Source organism: Giraffa tippelskirchi, chromosome 2 (assembly GCF_054371585.1).
Source record: "Giraffa tippelskirchi isolate mGirTip1 chromosome 2, T2T-mGirTip1v1.2.pri, whole genome shotgun sequence".
In the NCBI taxonomy this organism is placed as follows: domain Eukaryota; kingdom Metazoa; phylum Chordata; class Mammalia; order Artiodactyla; family Giraffidae; genus Giraffa; species Giraffa tippelskirchi.
This window is the reverse complement of record NC_137276.1, coordinates 181605683-181629031: the sequence shown is the minus strand read 5'-3', so window position 1 is coordinate 181629031 and position 23349 is coordinate 181605683. Positions and strand designations below refer to the sequence as shown.

The 23349-nt window shown below is 37.2% G+C and overlaps 1 protein-coding gene across 39 annotated transcripts in view; it reads left to right on the top strand.

The window, feature by feature from the left end:
• BBX (BBX high mobility group box domain containing) overlaps window positions 1-23349 on the top strand; it is a 285777-nt gene that overhangs the window by 192602 nt on the left and 69826 nt on the right. For 34 of the 39 annotated variants that reach the window (XM_081572319.1, XM_081572313.1, XM_081572309.1 and 31 more), the window contains 3 exons: window positions 3850-4020; window positions 9202-9444; window positions 19450-19648. In XM_081572319.1, the coding sequence (XP_081428445.1) occupies window positions 3859-4020; window positions 9202-9444; window positions 19450-19648 (604 nt within the window). In that variant the 5' untranslated portion in view covers window positions 3850-3858. Of the gene's footprint in view, window positions 1-3437; window positions 3559-3849; window positions 4021-9201; window positions 9445-19449; window positions 19649-23349 lie in introns of all 39 variants that reach the window. The other 5 variants (XM_081572330.1, XM_081572322.1, XM_081572305.1 and 2 more) reach the window with 2 other exon arrangements.

The following is a 23349-nucleotide window of genomic DNA, read 5'->3' as shown; positions in this document are numbered from 1 at the left end:
ATGTATAAGTGGACGCTCGCAGTTCAAACCTGAGTGTTCAAAAGCCAACTGTATTTTGGATAGGGACCTTCAGCCTCCATCTCAGCAACCTAATTTTATGATATTGATTCTTTCAAGTACAGAGGCCACGGATAGTAAAAATAACCTGACTTCAGTTATTCTAGAGTTGCCATACAGAAACGAAGAAGGACCCCTTTTGAATAAAATCCCCCAGTTGCTTCATTCATTACCTGTAGATTGCTAGCTTAATTTGCTCTTTTACCAGAACAAGAAACCAAGCTTTATAATGTGTAGGGTTTTTAGTGGCAAAATAGTTAGGAAGGTAGGTCTCCATTACTGTCAAAAAGTAACAATTTTCCCTCCTCCTCTCTGTTGAAATAAGATAAGTAATATGCTTAAGTCTCAAAATTATGCCTTCTTTTCCCTTATTTTTTCTCAGATGTTTTTCTTCACCTTTTCTTTCATTCTTCTCTTTCTCATTACTTCTGAATGATAATCAGGAGCACCCATACCCCTACCTCCCGTGGACTCTTTTGCCTTCTTTCAACAGTTTTAAAATAGATCCATGGTGATTTAAAAAGTAGTCAGATAACTATAAGTTATTAAAGTGTCCAGTTTATAGTTCGGGTATTTCATGGTCATTAGATCAGATGCACTTTTCTTGACTTGTCCCAAGTTTGCTGTCTTCAGTTCACTTATTTTATTCATGCTAAAAATACTTATTTTCCTCCTGTTTTGTTCTAGACTCTGTGCTGGTTGTCACTCTTTTTTTCCCCACAGCCCAGGTAGTCAGTGGTTCTCCCAACAGAACATTGCCACCTAGGCCTGCATTCACTGTTAGATGTAATATCAGACCTGCTTTTTTTCACTCAAGAAAGAATATCTGAATTCACAGGAATGGAAGAGAAGGTGTTAATTTTGAAGCCATTCTAGTGTATAAAAATAATGAATTATCACCATAATTTAGCATGGAGTTTCATATGGTTGCTTACAGCAGCCCTCACAACTAACCGATCTTGATGTTCTGATAAGCCAGATGTTTCTGGGTATATAAAGTTAACTAGTCTTGAATCATCAAGGAGAAGGCTTAGTGATGGAGGTAGGATGTACCCACATAATTGTAATTCAAGAGAAAATGTGGTCGATGTCATTAACAATATAGGATCTTTCTATTGTTTTCCTGGGGGTGGAGAGATTAATTTGGGGAGTATCGGAGAGGACATACAGTATCATAGTGGCCTGGCAGCTTTGTGGAAAGAAGTGGAGCAGTGTGGTGAGAGGAGGTTAATGTGGTTATTTTGAACCCCACAGCCACATATACCATCCATTCATTTGATTCTTGATATTTTGTATTCTGTTTGAAATTGAAATTACACATAAATATATACAAAGTCACATACTCTAAAACACATTCATGCATAATTAAATAGCATAATCAAAATCCTTGAGTCTAAATGGTATATTTTTCTCTAGGCACTGGCAATCATTTTGACCTCTCCAGTTGATAACAGCTTGCCTGACTTAAAATTTCCTGCTGATTTCTTTTACTATTTAAAAAATGTGTTATATCATAAAATATCGAGTATTAAAACCCAGTATGGGTTTAATTACCACTCAAGCATCTCATCCTGAAGTGATTAATAAGCCACAAAAATAGCTGTTTCCTCTTCTCTCCATACAGCATTGGTATTTTTGGAAATTGGGTTGTCTGTGCCAAGTTTTTTTGTAGGTAGACTGGGAATTGTTAACTGGTCTATCAATTCAAAGAAATTGTTGTTCCTTTATTAAAAACATACCAGATAACTAATTCCATTTAGAATTCTCAATCACTTCTACTCTTGAGGCAGCCACATGAATCATGTAATTGCTTCGGGTGCTCAACAGACGTTTCTTGCTAAGGAAACCATACAAACATGTTCTTCTCCCCTCCCCACCTTTTTTGTTTTTTGACTAGACACAGCTTTTAATAATAAGATTTTATCAGAATGAAGTTTAAAAAAAATATTAAAATGAAGATTTTATTGATAAGTAATCTCAATGCCTGTCAGTCATGGAATAATTGATAAAATTTCAATAAATTCTTATTTTGAAATATTATATGGTTATTAAAAATGAGGATGATCAAACTGATTGACTTAAAGCATGAAATTTTCAGCTTAGACGTTTTAAGCTGTGTTTACTGATATATTTGTATATAGAGGAAGGTACAGAATGATATTATCCATTAGGATATTAGAATTGGTCAAAGGATGGGAAAACAGAGAGGAAGATTATTAACAGAGACAGTCCAGAAATGGACTTATATACATGGAGTGGGGGAGAGCAGGAGGATTTAATAAATGGTTTGAAATAGTTGGTTAGGTATTTGGGGGAAAAAAAATAAGCTCAATCCCCACCTCATTCCTTTGTCAGAATGAATTCCAGATTGATTCGTTATTTACATTTTTTTAAATAATGAAATCTTGTAAGTTCTAGAAGGAAACATTAGTGAATATTTTTTGATTTTGAAGTGAAGACCTAAATATGACCCTCAAACCCAAAAACAATTAAGGAAGGAAGATAAAAAATTACCTATATTGTATTTTGAAGACTTGAAAACTAGATGAATCTTGAAACTGTATGTTCATGGATCCTAATGTTAGCAACTTAGCATTAAAAGTTTATTGATAACACTCTGCAAGCATTTGGATCAGTGCAAATTTAAACTGACCAGAAAGGCCACCACTGTGTGATTTTTGGCAACTGCATTTATGTTTGTAGTCATTAGCATGAACCATTTAAACTGATGGTATTTAACTGTATTATTTGAATTTTCACATGAGTATGTATAAAGAGTAATTTGTTTATCAATATTACTTCAAATGAATGAATGAGAAATATTAAATAATTATGAGAAAGCATGTAAGAAACTGGTTGTATATAGTTTAACTTTGGGCTGGGCATAATGGAGAAGGTACATCTTTTTTTTTTTCCTGCTATTTTCACCTTTACAATATGAATATGTAGTTGCTTCATTGAGAAAAAAAATTTTTTTAAGTCATTGAAAAATATTTTAGAATTTAGGTTTCTGAAAGATTTTGTCAGATTCATAGCCTGACTATACCCTAGTTATTTCAGACTATCATCTTTTAGGGGAAAAAAGTCTAGAGAGTTACTTGTTGCAGGTTTGCAGTGCATATGTAATAGGGAGATGCACAGATATTGGTGACTTGTATCACAGGTGGGTACTCATCCCACTGAGTGACTTCATATATGAACGGGATCCTTGGAGGCTGCATGCAGTTTTTGAAAAATGTATGTCATCTTATGAAATAGTTTTATTTTAAATCTAAAACATATGATTCTTACAAAGCATTCGTTTTACCTAATAATACTTCTGACTAAGATTTATCATAGTATAGAATGTGAAATTCATATAAATTATTATGAAAAAATAGGAGCCATCAGAGAATGTAGAGAGACCTACATCTGGGAGGATGTCTACTCTCCTGGGAGGCATCTTTCACATTACTGTGGTGGAAGACTTTGAGAAACACTATCCTGGGTAAATATGAACAGGTGACAATAACTTATCATCATCTTAACACTTTATTTGGGTTTGAGTTCTGAAATTATAAAGTAGAAGGAAGCAGATTTCAGAAAAGGCAAATTTTATTAGCAATTTAGCCCACTAAAATGAATGTTTGATTATGTTAACTTAGAGTTCTTACTCAATCCAGTAAATGCCTGAGCTGGTAGATATTTTAATCATTAAAACTATAATCCAGTTAAAGTTAAGGAAGCTAAATAAACTAGTTTTAATCAAATTTACTTTGATTTCTCTCTCTCTTTTTCTTTTCACTACCACAGGTCACAGTAATGAAAGGCAGTAATAGAAATAAAGATCATTCAGCAGAAGGAGAAGGGACTGGAAAACGACCAAAGCGCAAGTGTCTTCAGTGGCATCCATTGCTAGCAAAGAAACTCCTTGACTTTTCAGAAGAGGAAGAAGAGGAAGACGAAGAGGAGGATATTGATAAGGTAATTTCTCTATTTATTGTAGAAGTCTTTAAGTTTAAACATTCAGAAACTGCAGTGAACACGTGTGGTACAGTGAATGTGTTTCTAGGAGTCTGTGTAACTTGAATTCTATTTAACTACTTTATCTACAGTTTCATTCCAAATGTTGATGACTCTTAAAGTATCTATACGTCCTAAGAATTTAGACTGAAGCAGATCCTTCTTAATTAGTATTTCTCTCAATTAACTAATGATTTGCAAGCAATAGTCAAATGAAGTGAATTCATAAAATTTGATATGTTCACTCTGCACCCACCTGTTGCTCCTCTGGCCTCTCTTTCCTCTTTCCCAGCCCAGCCTTGCCACTACAGGCAGGTTCAGAGCTGTTCAGGCCCTCATCCTTGAGGCCCTCAGAGCATCTGTGCAGGTTCAGAGCTGTTCAGGCCCTCATCCTTGAGGCCCTCAGAGCATCTGTGTGCCGCCACCCCTCCTAGTCCCCCTCCTCTGGTCTCACACTGGAGCAGCCAGCTCTTGCTTAGAAAGTTACACAATGACGCAGGTGACTAGAAAGCCACACTTTCCTTCAGATCTTGGCATGACTGGTTCCTCATCTTTTACCTCCCCAGAGATGTCCCTCCCACCCAAGTCTTCCCCATCTGAGTAATTTGTCCCCTTGAACTTCTTCTTGTTTGCTATGTGTACTTGTTTATATCTGTCTTCCCAGACTAGAGGATAACCTCAGTAGAGCAGGGGTCTTCCCCTTCCTGTTGTCTTCTCCTTCCTTAAAGCCCAGGATGGTGGTTGGCGCAGAGTAGATTTTGAACAGTTATATGCTCAATGGCTTCCCTGATGGCTCAGATGGTTAAGAATCTGCCTGCAATGCAGGAGACCTGGGTTTGATCCCTGGGTTGGGAAGATCCCCTGGGGTGGGGGGGAGGGCATGGCAACCTACTCCAGTTTTCTTGCCTGGAGAACCCCCATGGACAGAGGAGCCTGGTGGGCTACAGTCCATCGGGTCGCAGAGTTGGACGTGATTGAGCAACCTTCACTTTCAGCTTTCATGGTCAATGGAAGAATAAATGAGTACATATTTTGTGTCACTACGAGTATTATAAACATTCTTCGATATCCACTCAGTCTTTTGTCCTAGGCTTGGGTCAACTCCCTTTTTCGCTCTGTTTATCAGGAATTATAAACATTTTTCCTGTTTTGCAGACATCTTCTCTGGATACTGTTTATGGTCTCCTTACTGCTGAACTTTTCTTCTCTTTCACAGAGAAAATAGAGGCCACCAAAAATGACTCCTGCAGCTTTCTCTACTCAGCTTACTCTTATCTCAGTGCTTATCCATCTTTTCCTTTCCTTTTTCAGAGAAATGGTGTCATTCTTCCTATTTAAGGAAATTGCCAAGTTTATGCCATGCTTAATTTGATCTTTCTCACGCATTTGCACCTATTGATGACTTGTTTTTTGAAGCTGTCTCCTATGTCCGTGACAGCACTCACTGTTATTTCTGTTCCTATCTTCCCAGCTATACCTTTCTTGTTCCTTCCGTTTGTTGTCTATCCATTATTTTACCCTCAAATATTGATGTTCTCTGAGCCTCTTACCTTAATTTCTGTCTCCATCCTGAACCTTTCCCCTAAATTCTGAACTTGTATTTCTGACTATTTACTTGACATATCCACTTTAAATATCAAGTCAGAATCTCAGGTGGAATATGTTCAAAATGAAGCTTTCACTGTTCTTCTCCAGACCCCATCCTCCTGCATCTTTCTTTCCTTTCTCAGTAAATGACAACTCCAGCTGTCAAATTGGTCAGACCTGACACCTTGTTTGTTTTCTTTTGCTCAAGTCTCTCATCTGTCCATCAGCGTGTTATCAACTGTACTTTCAAAAGGTATTCACAAGTTGACCCTTCTTTAGCAGTGTCACTGCTACCACCTTGATCAAAGCTACCACGAGTGCTAGTGCAGATTACTATATTCTGCCTCTCTCTCCCTTGCTCTTGCCCTTCTACAGTCTGTTCTCAATAAAGCAGCCAGAGAGATCCTTCCAGAGTGACAGGTCGATTGTTCTACTTTTCAGCATCATGAGGATGGGGATTCTGTATGCTCACTGCTCTGTCGGCATCACCTGAAACAGGGGCTGCTCCGTATCACATGCCCAGTGAACAGTTATTTAGTAAAAGAATGAAGTCTTTGAGTCCTCTTCTCTTTTTAGTCTGCAATCAAGAGATCTCACCCACACTGTTGGTCTTACTTCTTTATGTTGGTACATCGGTTCATTATCCCAACTCAGCCTTCTCTGCCAAGAGCCTCTTCACATTCTGTCTACTCAGTACTAATCTTTCTGCTCCCCACTGAATATAACTTCTCTTCATTTGAGAAAAAGTGTTCTCAGTTGTGTATGAAGGAATCTTGCTGCCAAAGTTGGAAACATTCTTTCTTTTTCAACCTTTGCATTCAGTTAAGACACCAGTCACTCTTGGTTCTACCTCATTAGGGAGTGTTGTCTCTGTTCCCGATTCTCCATTCTCATGAGTACTGCCTTGATTCAGCCTTGTCCCAGTTCTTGCATGGACTGCTGGCATAAACTTTTAATTTGTTCCTCTAGTTTTGTTTGCTACTAGTTTTGCTACTGTTATTCATGTTCTACGCTAATGACGGGAGTTATCCTGAAATACAGATCTGACAGTGTCTTTCCCCTGCTAAAACCACTCATAGCTCTCCATTGCTTCTAGTAGTGGTCTCCAGATTCTGGTCTGGTGCTACTGTTGGCTTGTTGCAGAGTGTTACTTGGCCTCTGGTGAAAGAAAAAAAAAAGTCCAGATAATTTTTCATTTCAATTTAATTTATATACCATGCACGTGTTTGTTTACTTTTCAGTTAGTTAATTTAATGAAATAATTATATTAGAAGTCAAAAAATTTTTTTTTAGTGTTCATACTTGACAGAACAAAAAGTTCCAGTCTGTGTTGGTCCCCTTCAAGGGTTTTTTTTGAGTCATACAATCTGAAACCACTCATTTACAGGATTAAATGCACTTATTTTTCTTTTGCATTTTTAAAAAAATGACAAAGCACATTGTTCATGAAATGGCCCATACCTTCTTCTACAGCTACAACTCTAGTTCTCCATTCTAATCTTTGGTATACTGGTTCTATTGAACTGCATATAAGTGTCTGAATAAACCATTGAGCTTTAATCTTTGTCAGTTCCCCACGACCTCCCATTGACTACCTTGTATACTTTGATTTGTCTTTCAAAATTTAGCCCAGACGATGCTTTTCTAGGGAGACTTTTCTGTTGTTCTACCAATCCACTAGTGTTTTCATTATCACACTGGTTTCTTGTTGCAGTCATCATCCTGCTTTTTAATTTATTTGCTTATATGTCTTTCTCCTCTCGCAAAACAGTGAGCTCCTGGGGCCAGGATCTTGTCTTATTTATCTCTTTTTCCAACTCTTGTCTTGAGGTCTATAATTTAGTCACTGGATCAAAGTTATTTTTTCTAAAGGGAAAATAAAATTACTTCCTCAACCTACATAATACATATTTTTATGCCTGATTTTTCTGTAACTTCTTAGTCAGTTTCAGAATGATAGATAAATATTCCTTGAAAACTCAAGTCATTGTTAATGATTATACCCATAACAAGGAAGATAAATCTGTAGCCTTCACTCCCGGTAATAATCCCTAATGTACTTCCAGATGAGGTAGCTCTGACTTCGAGGTTGTTCTGTACTATTTGTGTCTGAAGACAATTGATGGTTAATTAAATGCATATACAATGCTTAATTTAAATTTAAAAGACTTTTAAAAAACATTTAGTTGGATTAAATTAGTGATTTGTCTTACAATGTCTGCAACAGTTGCCCAATAAACATGATATAAAAGAAGCTGATTGCCTTATTATAGTAATGGTGTCAAAGTATGATCCTTAGACCAGCAGCATCAGCATAACTGCACAACTTGTTAGAAATACAAATCCTCAAAGCCTACTCCAGACATACAGAATACGAAACTCTGGCAATGGGACTTAACAATCTGTTTTAACAAGACCTCCAGGGATTCCTGTGCCCACTTACATTTGAGAAATACTGCCCTATTGTATGTATAATGCAGTCTGACAGCTTCTTTGATCCTTCTTGATTTTAACTATGAAACAGCATTAAAGGAATGGTTTTAATAAGCATTCTGGACTTCTGTTCTTGGTTGCAGTGTTTCCAAGAAATACCATGGAATCATATTTTAGCCTCAGAAGATACTTAACAATGTTATTATATTCTAAGATTCTGTGGTCAGAGATGGGCTTTAAGAAATTAAACCTGCAGCCATGCATAGGAAGTATTATAAGGGATTAAAAGCAGGAAGATGAAGCCATAGGCCAGAGTGCTACTAGGACAGCGGCAATGAGGATTACACAGATGGACAGGATCAGAGCTTTGCAGAAGTCCTTGAATTGAATGAGATGCTTAGGAAAATGGAGGATTCAAAAGCAGTTTTGAAAGTTTAAGCCCTATCACCATAGAATTTCAGTAGACAAGGATGTGTGATTATCTATAGACTTGAAAATTTACTTATGTAGTTCTTCCTTCAAATGATGTCAAGTATCTGTTTTGATTTTTATGGTAGGAGGCTTCACTTTGATGTGCACAGAAACATTAAATAGTCTGTATTAGACTTTTATTCATTTTCACATTATTAATTATACAAAAGCACTTGCCAAAAAGGAGAAAGACAGAACCATTATTCATGTATCTTTATGAGGATATTGTTGTTAACTTTGAGAACCATATACTACGGAATGGGTTTAATCCTTTATCCAGTGGTTAGTTAGGTACTAATATTATATAAGACATTAAACTAGGCACTGTGTATGAGGGAAATAAGAGAGGTTTTGTCCTCAAAGAGCTCACTGTTAGTCAGGGAAAAAAATGCAAGCAATTATAACAGCAATGTAATATATACTGTAATAGTGACATGCACAGGTTGCTATAGAAACTCAGCAAAAGAAAACATTGTAAGTTGGTTACCAGCCACAAATAGTGGTTGATAATTTTTAAAACCCCTCCCCCCAATTTGTAAATTGTTTAAATAGAGCTAAGGAAAAATACAATTTAAAAACCAACACTAATTGTTAAAAACAGAGTTATCCAGGATATGTTAAACATTTTGGCTTTTGTTTTGTTGGTAATAGGTTCAACTTCTTGGGGCCGATGGCCTAGAGCAAGATGTTGGTGAAACTGAAGATGATGAATCACCAGAACAGCGAGCCCGGAGACCAATGAATGCATTTCTCTTATTTTGCAAACGTCATCGCTCTCTTGTACGTCAGGAACACCCCAGGCTTGATAACCGAGGTGCTACCAAGATACTAGCTGATTGGTGGGCTGTTCTCGATCCAAAGGAAAAGCAGAAATACACAGACATGGCCAAGGAGGTAGGTTACAGTGAGGAGGCTTTGTGGTAACTGTGAACAACCAATCCTGCAACCCCCAGTTTGAGTCCATGCTGAAGGCCTAGCAGCAGCACGAAGGTGAATCCTGAATCAAGTGTTAAATGAAGACATACAAGCTTTGTTCCTATTCCTGAGTTCCAAGTCCACCTTGCAAATACTGGTGAGGTGCCGAAAGAAACCTATTGCCAAGAATTTTTTTCTCACTGTATGTATTGCACTGATAGACATGAGGGATGGATTTTTATGAATGGTGATTCATTTATTATGAATGATTTTTGTTTTTAGTTTTTCTAGGAACCCAGCTTCTGCTGTAAGAGAATGCCCATGGTGAAGATGATAATCTTGATCTAGTTCTAAAGCTAAAGAGCTTTGTAACCATATCTAAGTTAATTTCTGGGTCTCAGGTTTTTTTTTTTTTTCCTTTTTTAAAAACAGTGTTATTAGAAAGAGAAAGTTAGAACAAAATTTGCATCCCTTCCAGCACTAATTTTTTTAAATTTTGTAATATACACAGTTATCCAAAGATATGCTTTGATTTGTTTCTGTAGGTAGTAAGTACAGCGTGAGTATTCAAAGCCAGAAAAGGAACGAATGGCAGTGGAACGGGGTGTACTATGATGGGTGCATGCATGTAAACACTGTGTAAGCGGTAGTTAGTGAGAAGTATTTCTATACAGGAATGCTTTCCAGAGAAGTGGAGTGTATGTTCCAAAATGTGACTTAATTTATTCAAAAATTGTATACTGATCTGTTTCTTAAATAATCTTAAATTAGTGTGAGTTCATTGTACATTTAAAATGTATTGTGTAATGGATTTAGCAAGTAAGGGGAAAGCAAAGCAATATCATTGTGGTTAAACTTGAAAGGAATAACTCTAACTATATTTCTTTAGAGTTACAACTTGCAAATAATATTGATTCATGAAAAACCGCAGCCACCCAAACATTTGGTTAAGTTCTATGAAAAGATGGACCAGCAGGGGACAAATACAGAGTTTCAAGTGAAATATTTTATTAGATATCTTAGTATGTAGAAAAATAATTCTTTCAATTGCTGTGGTTTTATTGAGTTGCTTAACAGACTAACATGGAGCATAAAAAATTCTTACTCAGTGTTCAGGGAAATTTGAATCCAGAATAAATGATTAGCATAGTTGTTGTGTAATTAATGATCACATAAGGCTTCAGGAATTAACTGTATTGTTAAAGATAGAATTTTAACTATGTAGAGCATCTAGCAAATTTAAAATCAATTCCAGTAATCTACATGATTTTAAATGCTACTGGAGATTTTAATTCTCATAACAGTAATTAACAGTGAAAGATTCCCATTAAGTAGCTTTAGATCCTTTCATAGTCATGCTTCTATGATAAAACAATTAATCTGAAACCTCATAGGGAGTTGCATAAGCTTCCTATAATTAAACTCTTGAGTTTGTTTTTGGATTACTGTTTTTGGGTAACATGCAGCCTGTCCCATAATTGTTTACTTTCTCAAATACTGCTAATTGATAAACCCAACAGGTGGCCACTTTTAAGAGGAAGGAAGTCTTATTTTCATACAGGAATTCCTTTACTAGTTACTTAATTAGCTTCACAATATTTGCCATTGTGGTGAGTAATGAAATCTAAATCTCATAAGGTGCAGCCCCACCCCCACCCCCCAACACACAGACTACTCCAGTGGAGACCATAACTGGATCTTCCACCCCACAACTTCCCTTGTTTGTAGTTGCTCTTATGAAATGTTGTCTCACTTCTAGTGCCATGGAAGGTTCAGCTACTTTCAAAATCCTTATACAATTGGTTTCTAGTCGTAAGTGATACTTGTTTCTACCTACTTACCAAATGGTTTTGAAATTACAAAAGAGTGCAGGTAATTGTGCTGGTGTTTTTCTGTGTGAATATTACAGCCTTAATTGAAATGTCACTTTTTTTTTTACTTATTGAAACTTTCTCTGACTCATTACTTGCTGTCTGATTATTTTCTATTAGTGCATCTGGTGAGGGGAAGTACCTGTTTGGGAATTTTTCAGTTTTTTAAATTGTTTCCCAGGGCTGATTTGTATTGTTGGGGAAAAAAAAAAATGTTGAATGAGGGTTTCAGGTTTTCTGAGGGTTTTAAACTGTCCTAAGGATATAACCTGGATTCCTTTCTTAAATTCAGCAGCATGCCTGATGGTGCAGTGTTGTGGGCATTCATAGCCTCTAGCTTCTGCAGCTGCCTGTTAGTAGACTCAAACCATATTATTGTTCCTTTTAACATCTTAATGTATACATTTGTTCAAATGTACAAATATAAGTCTGCATTTTTGACTAGGACATTTCTGGAAACTTCTACTTGTCACTTAAACTAATAATCACAATTAATTAATGGACAGTCAGTATAGAGGATCACACATGTTATTCAGATAGAGAGAGTCAGTGCCAAAGAGAGGAGAGGATCTGGGAAGTTAAGACAGTTTTGAATGACCTTTATCATACCCTCTTTGGTTTTTGTAGCCTAGGCATGGGACAGAATACATGCATTTATTGACTAGTTAGTTCATTCCAGAGTGGATGTTTTGCTGCTGCTGCTGCTAAGTCGCTTCAGTCGTGTCCGACTCTGTGCGACCCCATTGACGGCAGCCTAGCAGGCTCCTCTGTCCCTGGGATTCTCCAGGCAAGAATACTGGAGTGGGTTGCCATTTCCTTCTCCAATGCATGAAAGTGAAAAGTAGAAGTCGCTCAGTCGTGTCCAACTCTGTGTGACATAAGCATAAATATTTAAACTCAGTTATGATTGTTCCTTGGGGCTTCCCTGGTGGCTCAGAGGTAAAGAATCCACCTAGTGCAAGAGATCCTTCGGTCGGGATTCCTGGGTTTGATCGCTGGGTTGGGAAGATCACCTCGAGAAGGAAATGGCAACCCACTCCACTGTTCTTGCCTGGGAAATCCCATGGACAGAGGAGCCTGGCAGGCTACAGTCCATGGGGTGGCAAAGAGTTAGACGCAACTAAACAACAGCAACGAGTGTTTCTATTCTTCAGAGCAGGGACCTAAGGCTCTTTGGAGTTAGTATCTTGGCCAGTCATACAGTTGTGGACCCTGGGATAGTCTTCCCCATTTGCTTCTAGCATCCTTGTGGTATATGTTGCTCACTTTAGGTGACGGAGAGAGAAGAGATTTGAGTTAAGAAGTGAAAAATGGTAACTATAAAATGTCATGGTCTCATGGGAAGAGTCTGCTTGTGCTGGGGTTGGGTGTATTTCAGAAAAGGCTTTATGAAGTTGTTAGTAGAATTTGGTATGTCCCTTGGCACAGGATTCAGAAGAAAGGCAAGGATACAAGCAGGCAGGGAAAAGTAAGAACAACTTCAGGAATGAGAAAGTTTTACCTGAAGCCTGAGCTGTTTGTAGGCGAGTAATAGGAAATGACGATATAAAGGCGAACATCTTGAGAAATTGTCCTGCAAAGTTGGAAGCTCGGTTGTACGTTAATAAAAGAGCAATGGAATCAAATGCAACAAAACACAGTTTAAAAGTAAACTGTAATAGCCTCTTGTAAATGCTGGGGTCTGTTGTGGTCTGGAGTCTAGGAAAGGTTATCACTGTAAATCTCCATGGGGTTTCGTGACCAGTTCTTCCTCGATATTTCTTCAAGAGAAAATGATTGTGTTCATGGCCTTTCTTTGGTTTTATCAGAAATGGATTCTTCTCCATAGAAAATTTGATGTCATTTTCTTGTGTATTATTACTCTGGACAACTTTTGTTAACAGTCATGTGTCACGCGCGACAGAATTTGTACTAGTTTGATGCGGCATCGTGCATACTACTGGGCTGGAGCAGCACCCCACTGATCCCCACATTCTTGAGAAACAAGTGTTACGTTTGTTATTTCTGTACAAGAATTATTTTATAATCTGTAATTTGATGAGAGTTTTGTGAACAATTGAGTTACAGTCACGTTTTCATCTGTTTATTAAATGATTCTTAACCCTTCTGTTCTTTGAAACTTCCGCTTTGGTGTTCCAAGAATCTTTCTTTTGGGTCAAGCCATAGCTGTCAGTCGACATTTCTTTCCTCTATCAGACACTTTCTGCTACCTCTAATGAAATAACTTACTCTGTGTGGGTTTTTCTGAGTGTGACTTAACTGGGGCCCCAGCACTTTAAGGAGAGGTGGGTAGTAAAACCAAAGATTTGGGCTTCACAGTTCTCAGATTACTTGTTTCTGAGGCCTTTCCCATTCCTGTGTTCTGGATGTCAGGACTTTCGTATTATAAAAAAAATAGTCGTGTTAATTTTTTGAAATAATATCAATTTTTGAATATTGCTTTAATTCTCTCCAGGGTTCTGACCCATTTAATCCTAAAAATAATCCCACGAAGTAGATACTGTTTTCTGAAAGCCAAAGATGAGGACATTGCAACCCAGAGGAGTTAAGTGACTTATCCAAGGCAGCAAATTACTAGCAGTAGAGTTTGGGTAGCCTTCTCCCTTTTCAGACTTTCTGAGTTTCCACATTTGTAAATTGGCAATGAAGATGCCTGCCCTCACGGGGTTGAGGTTAAAGTGCAAGTAAGGCATTGTGCGCACAGGCATGAAGTTTAAAATGCTATGAAATATCAGCTGTTCCTGATAAGCTTATGTTTGTATTTCGTACTTCTTTACCTAGTAATTTTTTTCTGTTCTTATTAGAACCTATTAACACACTGAAGTACTACTAAAATACACAATTAATCTTTGAAACATAAGAATCAACAAAACCAAAAGGATCATTTGCCCAGCTTGGCAGATACTGTTCAATGTGATTAATGATTCCTAACAAAGTAGATGTTCCATTAAGTGAGCTAACTACTTGATTTCAGAAACATCAGTCCATTTGCTAACTGTTAGTTGTTTTTCTAATTTGTTGATTGTTTTTCTGGGATTCTCTCTCTTCTTTTATGATCCAATGGATGTTGGCAGTTTGATCTCTGGTTTATCTGCCTTTTCTAAATCCAGCTTGTACATGAATTATCTGTTAATGCATTTCCAGAAATGCAGATAATGTTTGCTTACCCAGACCCCTACCATCCTTTTATAAAGTGCCAAAATTACATATTAAAAGAAATTCTGAAATTTGTATTTTTAATTAGTGCTAACTGATTAAACAGACTTTCTACTCCTTAACCCAAATTAGGGAGGAAAATTGTCCTTTAAAAAAATTTATATGTGGAAATGAACCACTGTCTCCACAGTAATCCTTACAGGGAATTTAGGCAACCATATCTGTAGCCAACTCAGTTTTTCCTTTATGACTTTTCTGCAAGAAAACCAAATAACTCCCTGGTCACTTATTCAAGTCACTTTTTGAAAAGTATGGTTTTTACTGGAGTGGCTTTATCATGAAAGTTTCATAGGTTAGTGTATAATTTAAAATACTTCTGTTCTATCAGATACATAAACTTAATTCATCATCCCATCATATAAAAGTCTGATTAATCTTCTTCCTGTTAAAATGTCTAGTAAGAATAATTCAGACCTATATGATAAGTTTTAACATTTTATGAGGAAAGGTTCCAAGAACTAAGGAAGTACTAATTAGTGCCACTTCTCAAATATCTTCCTCTCATCTTCCACCCTGTATAATGTGATTTCTGCCTGCCAATATGAGGAGGTGCAGTTATCTCCAAATTCATTAGCCATCTCAAAATTTATTATGCTAAAGATTCACTTAGCCCCTGCAAAGTTACAGAATTTAAAATGTATTATGCCTTTTTTGAAAACAAGATAATTACTGAATAATCTCTTCATAATTGTAGTAGATTTTTTTTTTATCGTGGTAATATTTCACATATTAGCACCAGTATCAGCTCTCGTTATTTCTATAGATATTCCCAGGGTCCCTTATTACTTTACCTCAACAGGGATATTATTTTCTCTCACTCTGTTGAGAAGAGCTAGACTGCAATAATAGCTAGAAATACTGCTGGACTTTTTGAGCCAACCCTCTCCGCCCCCACCTCCAATTAAGAACAAATACTTGGAGAACAATTAATAAGTACATCTCTCCTTAAGGTGCTTTTTAAGATCACATTTCCTGTTCTTATAAATGATCTGTGAAAGTGATTTTGAGAACCAGTTTTTTAAAGATTAACATAATACTGTCTTTTGGTTTATAATAATGCCATTGTCATATATAAAGTAGACCAAATACTGCATCAAGGGTATATATTTAATACCATTACTGAATAGCAGTGGTGTATTATCATTGCTAATGAAGTCTGGTGGTGGTTGAGATTGGAGAGAGGAGGGCCAACATTTACTAATAAGCACCTTCTGTAAGTCAGGAACTGTGCCTATAAAGTAGATTCACTTAGGCTATCTAATCAGTTAGAAATTTGCAGAACAAAAAAGAATTTAGTAAGGGAATTTTTATTTTAATGGGAGATTTTTGAAAATAAGTATTTTAGCAAGAGGTTAGTTACCTCAGGGATAGGACCAATAGCCTGTGATTGATGTTTGTGAAGGATAACTGAGTTTCCCCCTCTACCCCCAGCAGGAAAGCCCTCCCTTGGGGATCCAGATGAGTGGGCCTGTCTCTTTGGTCCTTTCAATCTTGTGCTGATGGATTTTTGCCCACGTGGTTGACCAGCGTGCTAATAGTTTGACTCAGCTATTTGCTCCAGACTATATATAGCGGTTTCTGATTTCTCCCTTACTCAGCTTTCTCTGTAATCCCTTTCCTAATAACCTCATCACAACAAATGATTAAGCCTTTCTGTTGTCTCTTATAGCTGAATCACAGCCAATGATTGATGGTGTGCTTGGTTCCAAGGACAGACATCCTCATACCCTGAGGCTCCTCCTGCCTCCACCCTCACTTGATGTTCATACACTGCTTGTGTTGACCTGTCTGTCTTTTCATGAATTTATGACATCTCCATCTAAGCTTTAAACTCCTTAAGGACAAGGGCTGTTAGTTATTCTTTTCTCTTATCTCCTTCATTCTTAACCCTTTGCTATGTTGTTTTACATCAAGTTTAAGAATATACAAGATTAATATTGTGATTCATTTACATAGCATTGATCCTCATAGTGAATTCTTAGTTTCCATTTTCCATAACACCCCACATACTGCAGGCATGTCTTCTGCCATTTGTCCTACACTTAGGTAGATTCAGTAGTTGTTGTTCAGTTGCTAAGTCATGCCTGACTCTTTGCGACCCCATGAACTACAGCACACCACGCTTCCTTGTCCTTCACTATCTCCAGAAGTTTGCTTAAACTCATGTCCATTGAGTCTGTGATGCCATCCAACCATCTCACCCTCAGTCTTTCCCAACATCAGGAAATTTTCCAGTGAGTTGGATCTTGACATCAGGTGGCCGAAGTATTGGAGCTTCAGTTTCACTATCAGTCCTTCCAATGAATATTCAGGGTTGATTTCCTTTAGAATTGACTGGTTTGATCTCCTTGCAGTCCAAGGTACTGTCAAGAGTCTTCTCTAACACCACAATTGAAACGCATCAATTCGTTGGCACTCAACCTTCTTTATGGTCCACCTCTCAAAGACCCACTGAAAAACAGTTATCATGCTGGAGCCAGGGGAAGGTGTGTGGACCGTGTATTAAAAGAAGTAATATGTTTGAGTGGATAATTGTGGATTGCAGTCAATTTTAAGACAGAGACTAATTCATGCTCTTTTCATGCCCCGTGTTTAACCAGTGTCTGTCGTCTAGTCAGTCCTTATAGAGTACCGGAGATGGAGGTGACTGAGTGGGTAAAATAAGTGCAAGAGAAAGAGATGTTTATGGTCAGTGATTAGCACTGCTTTACGTTGTCTTCAGCACAACTGCATATCATAAGTTAGTTAAAGCTAGCCCTTATTAATACCATCAGTGCTTTTAAGAATAGTCAATGCTGGTAATAATTCATTCATAAGAATGACAGTATTATTGTTTTCATTACACACTCAGATTTTCATCAAAGCAAATTGCTAAGTGATTCTTAGAAAAGGATGTAATATTTACTGGGAAAGAACTATATTATCTAGCAGATTGACAACATAGGAAGGGAAGAAGGTGACACCTAGAAACAGGAAATCTGAAATCTAGTGACATCCTTCCATCTAGGATCTTTCACAGTTGGGACTTTTTCTTTAAAAAAAAAAAAAAACACCAAAAGTATCAAAAACTTTCTTTTAAATGTCTTGTGACAGATATGTTACTTTGATAGTCCTTTGTTACTTTATAGAGTGGTGACTTTTATTCAAATGATTGTTCATCCTACTGTGCCTTTTGCTGGGACAAAATGATGATGCATGGTTCCTACTACTTTGATTTTCATCTCACCCTTTCATTTGTCACTTTCCACTCCAGACAGCAAGCGAAACTGTTTGTCTGCCTCAGCTTAACAAACATGTAAACCCCCTCATGCATGTGAATGTGCTTGTATAGAATACCTCTTACTTTACATTGATACCCCAAATTTATTCTGCTATGGGATGATAAATTCTACTTTGGATCTGGCCTTAGTATCCCGTTTTAATTATTTTTGTAAGAAAAGTAGAACTTATCTTACTGTATCTTCCTTCTGCATGTACCTGTATATCAATATGCAGATGTACAGCTTTTAGTTTAACAACAACAAAAAAAGATTATTCAGAAAATTCGAATTAAGGGTAATTCTGGGGAGTAATACTAAACGATTACTAATACTACTACTACCAATACTAATACTACTAACTTTTCATTATATTGTCTACAGTACAATTTTCATTTATATGATTTAAAGTGAAGTGATGTTTATTAGTTTGATCAGATATACTGTTTTTACACTAAGGGTAAAGGAACTTCTTTTTTAAATGGGTTAGTTTAAAAAGCTGTTTCAATCTTATACTAAATTAATTTTACACACAGTGTTCATTTTGAAAAGCAAGCTTTATAGGATTGAACAAAACATTACTTAAATAAGGTATCTAGCAGTAATAACAAAATCATTGAGGAATGCATAAAAATATATTTTATCAAATGACATAATTTTGGTAATAGAACATGAATAGCATACATGTATTTTATTTAATTTTATTGTCGGGAAAGGGAATGGCAGAGTTGGGAAAGAGGGAGAAAACCATAGAAAAATAAAGGAGAAAAGAAGGTATTGATACCGAAGACTGAAAACCTCCACGTTGTGATGGGTTAATTGCGACCTCACACATCACTGCTCTCTGTATGTTCAGTTTAGTGATCACATGTGTTCATTGCAAACCCCTAGGATGTGATCAGGTGCAGTTACACTTTGTAGTTTTCAGGAGGAATTGAGGCTGAGAGAGGTTGTACAACTTGCTTAATGTCCACCACTGACTAATAGCAGAGGTGGGTTTTAAACCCAGATAATCAGACTCTGTATCCAGTACTGTTTCTTCTACATGCCCCTGCAAATAACTGAAAAGTTCATCAGTTTGCCCTGCCCTGTTCTCTTGCCATTCTTGATCTTGGTTCATTTATCCTACAACTGATTACGTTGCTCTATAAGATTTGCCTGTATTCACCTGTACAGTAAAGCATGTTTTAATTTTTAACTTACTTACCAAATTAAGCAGTGATCAGAATCTAGTTACTGACCCTGGTTTTGACTCACATTTGTAATGTGCATCTGATACCTAGTTTGAAATAGATACACATGACAAATAGCATGACAGATAACTCCCTTTCTCCACCAAGATCAGGTGGAGATCTGAATTTGGATACTGGAAAGAAAAAAGAATAATGAGAATTGAAAGATACAAAATTTGTTGCCTCTGAACCCTCATCCCACAAATGAACTTTCTAGTAGATAAAGTCATGTCCTATCTCTAAAGCCTCATACTGAGGTTGTCATTCTTCTACAAGGAAAGACACAGAAGTGGGTTTTTTTTTTTTTTTTTTTTATTCAGTACCTTAATAGAGGAGTAAGGTGAAGGCTATTAGAACCTTTTCAATCTATGTGTTAATTAAAATATGTTGTCTATTCTTTATTTATAGTATAAAGATGCGTTTATGAAAGCAAATCCTGGCTACAAATGGTGTCCTACCACAAACAAGCCTGTGAAATCGCCAGCACCCTCCACTGTCAATCCACGAAAGAAACTATGGGCCTTCCCATCTGACTCTTCAAGAGACTTGCCGAGCCCCAAAAAAACAAAGACTGAAGAAATGCCTCAGCTTAACTTTGGAATGGCCGGTGAGTTTAAACACTAATTTTCCCTGTTCTTTAAGACTGGGGCAGTTCATGTAGGCAGTATTTTTAACAGATAATAGAGAGGGAGAGAGAAGCAAAATTTATGACCAAGAGGAAGCAATGACAAATATGTACCTTAGCTTAAAGCTTTGACATACAACATGCTTTAGAATGTATATATAATTAAAGAAAGGAGGTGTAAACCAAGTGGTGGAGCCATTGTAAATATCTGTGGATTCCTGACATTGATGTGGAAAAACAGACAACAATGTGGAGACTGTCAGGAGCTCAGGAATTTTGTAATGTAACAAAACAGCTTACGCACTCATGCCCACTATTAAGTTGTTCCCGGTAAGCACCTTCTCTGGAGAAGGGAATGGCAACCCACTCCAGTTTTCTTGCCTGGAGAATCCCATGGACAGAGGAATCTGGCGGCCTACAGTTCATGGGGTCACAAAGAGTCAGACGCGACTGCGCAACTAACACACACTGCAAGCACCTTAGTTGTGTTGCATACCTAACAAGCCACAGTTATGTAGATCATTTGAGGATCTGAAACGTCGAGGGCAGGAGGATGAACAACTCCATCACAAATCTAGGATGGATCTGACAGCCGTTAGAGGGAATTGCCATCCCATTCCTTTTATGGGCCCAGCAAATTGAACATTCCAGATGGTCTCATTTGTTCTGAGCCCTTAATATTCTTTGGGTGGTAAGGAATGCTACAGCATTTATTACCACGAAATAAAGTATTTATATTCACCCTGCAAATGGTTCTGTCTTCCTAGCTATTATAATAGCATAATCAAGAGAAGTTTCCAGGATGAGTTAGGGAGACTGGGCAGGATGGAAGCATTGAAACTGGTATGGAGCTAGAGGGTTCCCGTGTCATTAGTACAAACAAATTTTCTTCAAAATGGGAGCTCTGAACAGTTTGCAAAATAGAAAGCTTGGGGAATGGAAGTTGAGTGGTATTGTGATGACACTTCACTTTTTAATAGCCAGTAGGCCTAATGAGATTTAACAGTTCAATGTGTGACTTGTGGTATCTAACAATGTGGTGGTGTCATCTAACAATGTGGTGGTGTCACATGTAAATCTAAGAAATACCATCTGAGGTGATGGCCATCCTGGGGTAACACAGCCTTCAGGTGATTGTTATGTAAATATCTGTGGTATAATTCTAGGTGAGCTTACAAAGTGATGCTTTGCATATCTCTGAGGAATCAGAATAGAGCTCTGTCCTTGTTTCAGCTGTTACTTTGTACAATTTAAGCTTCAACCTGCTTGCTGCTTCTAGAATCCCCAGATTGTGTCAGTAAGAGTTTTTATAAAATGCTTTATCATCAGGACCAAATCAGAGTATATCTTTGACTGGCTTCTAAATGAATTCCTTTGATTAGCATGTATCTTCCATTGCTTTTTCTACCACTTCTAAGTCTAGATCAGTCTTTCTAGATTTGTTTTGTTTTGTTTTGTTTTGTTTTTGCATATAGTGGCTATTCACAAACCAGAAATACTGCAGAAAGCTATGAAAGATGTCTGTCTATAGCATTATTTCTGTTAGTTTATTAGCCTACTTGTTATACCTACAAATTCAAATTAGGACCTAGGTTTCAACCAAGATATTTACAGGTCAGCTTTTAAAAACAGCATTCTTTTAAACAAATACAGAAAAGAAGGAAAAGAACTTTCTCACATTTATCTCATTATATAAGGGCCAGTGATGGATGTTGGAAATCCATGATCACAGCCTTTGTTAAGCTATATATAGCTGATAACATTGGTCTGATGTTCCTTTTTAGCACAAGGATAGCAAACTAATTTGCCGTTAATTAAAACATGATTCTTAGCTGTTTAAATCTAGAGGAAGAAGCTGTAGGGCTTTTAGAGGCCAGTTTAAACTTACATGGAATTTCATTTCATTTTGTTTTCCCTGTAGTCCTTTTCACATGACATTTTGCATTTTTGAATAACTCCAAAGCAGTCAAGTGTGTGATATCCAAGAAGGAAAAGCTATGTAGGATTTAACTTAGTTCAGGTCCTTTGAGTGAAGGGAATGCATGCTATTTATATAAACATAGTTTTGATATATCCAAATAGCATTATATAAGTATAAATTAACATAAAGGATGATGGTAATTTCTTGTCTGTGTTTTAGTGTCTATACAGCACAGTCATATTCGTGTATAATGTAAATAGATTATCATGAAAGTATGTTCATATTTTACTTAGTAATTTGAACTAACACATTTTTATCTTTATTAGAAAGCAATTATTCAATCCTTCTTATCTCTAGAATGACAGTTCCAAAAGTATTGGCTACCCCGAGAACTAAAGTTCACTTTTACTTTCCACCCAGTTCATTTCTCCTAATTTTTATTTGCCAGTAGATTTAAGTGTCAGTTTTAGCAACCACAATAGTTCATAAACTTAACATTTAATTAAGGATTGAATCTGAACAACAAAGAGCCTTGTTTTAGCAAATCAGTCTGTGTTCCTGCATGTCTTCTACGAGGCTGTCTTCCAACGTGGAGCTGTTTTGTGACCACCTGACCATTTGGTGACATATTTTACCTCTACTATGCTCTTTCTTTCTTTTTTAAAAAAAGCTCCCACAGATTCTGTTCTTTTTTTAAAGTTGGACCATTTGTAAGATGTGGTCAGAGATGCTTCATGAGTTCTTGAGACAGTTCAGTTTAGTTCAGTTCAGTCTCTCAGTTGTGTCCGACTCTTTGCAACCCCATGAATCGCAGCATGCCCGGCCTCCCTGTCCATCACCAACTCCCGGAGTTTACCCAAACTTATGTCCATCGAGTCGGTGATGCCATCCAGCCATCTCATCCTCTGTCGTCCCCTTCTCCTCCTGCCCCCAATCCTTCCCAGCATTAGGGTCTTTTCCAGTGAGTCAGCTCTTCACATGAGGTGGCCAAAGTGTTGGAGTTTCAGCTTCAACATCCGTCCTTCCAGTGAACACCCAGGACTGATCTCCTTTAGGATGGACTGGTTGGATCTCCTTGCAGTCCAAGGGACTCTCAAGAGTCTTCTCCAACACCACAGTTCAAAAGCATCAATTCTTCGGCGCTCAGCTTTCTTCACAGTCCAACTCTCACATCCATACATGACTACTGGAAAAACCATAGCCTTGACTAGATGGACTTTTGTTGTCAAAGTAATGTCTCTGCTTTTTAATGTGCTGACTAGGTTGGTCATACCTTTCCTTCCAAGGAGTAAGCGTCTTTTAATTTCATGGCTTCAATCACCATCTGCAGTGATTTTGGCACCCAAAAAAGTAAAGTCTAACACTGTTTCCACTGTTTCCCCGTCCATTTCCCATGAAGTGATGGGGCCAGATACCATGATCCTAGTTTTCTGAATGTTGAGTTTTAAGCCACCTTTTTCACTCTCCTCTTTCACTTTCATCAAGAGGCTTTTTAGTTCCTCCTCACTTTCTGCCATAAGGGTGGTGTCATCTGCATATCTGAGGTTATCTTGAGACAGATTTGTATTCAAAGATGGATTTAAGGATATCTTTAAACAAAATCAAAAAAGAAAAAGAAAAGAAGCACCTGAAGGTCTTCAGGCAACACTATGCCTGATCCTCATTTTTAATTGTAGAGAGATTGCTGAAATAAAAAAATGTGTTTATTGAGGACCAGTAAGCACTAGGTTAAGCATTGACTTAGGCATTGTCACATATGTTA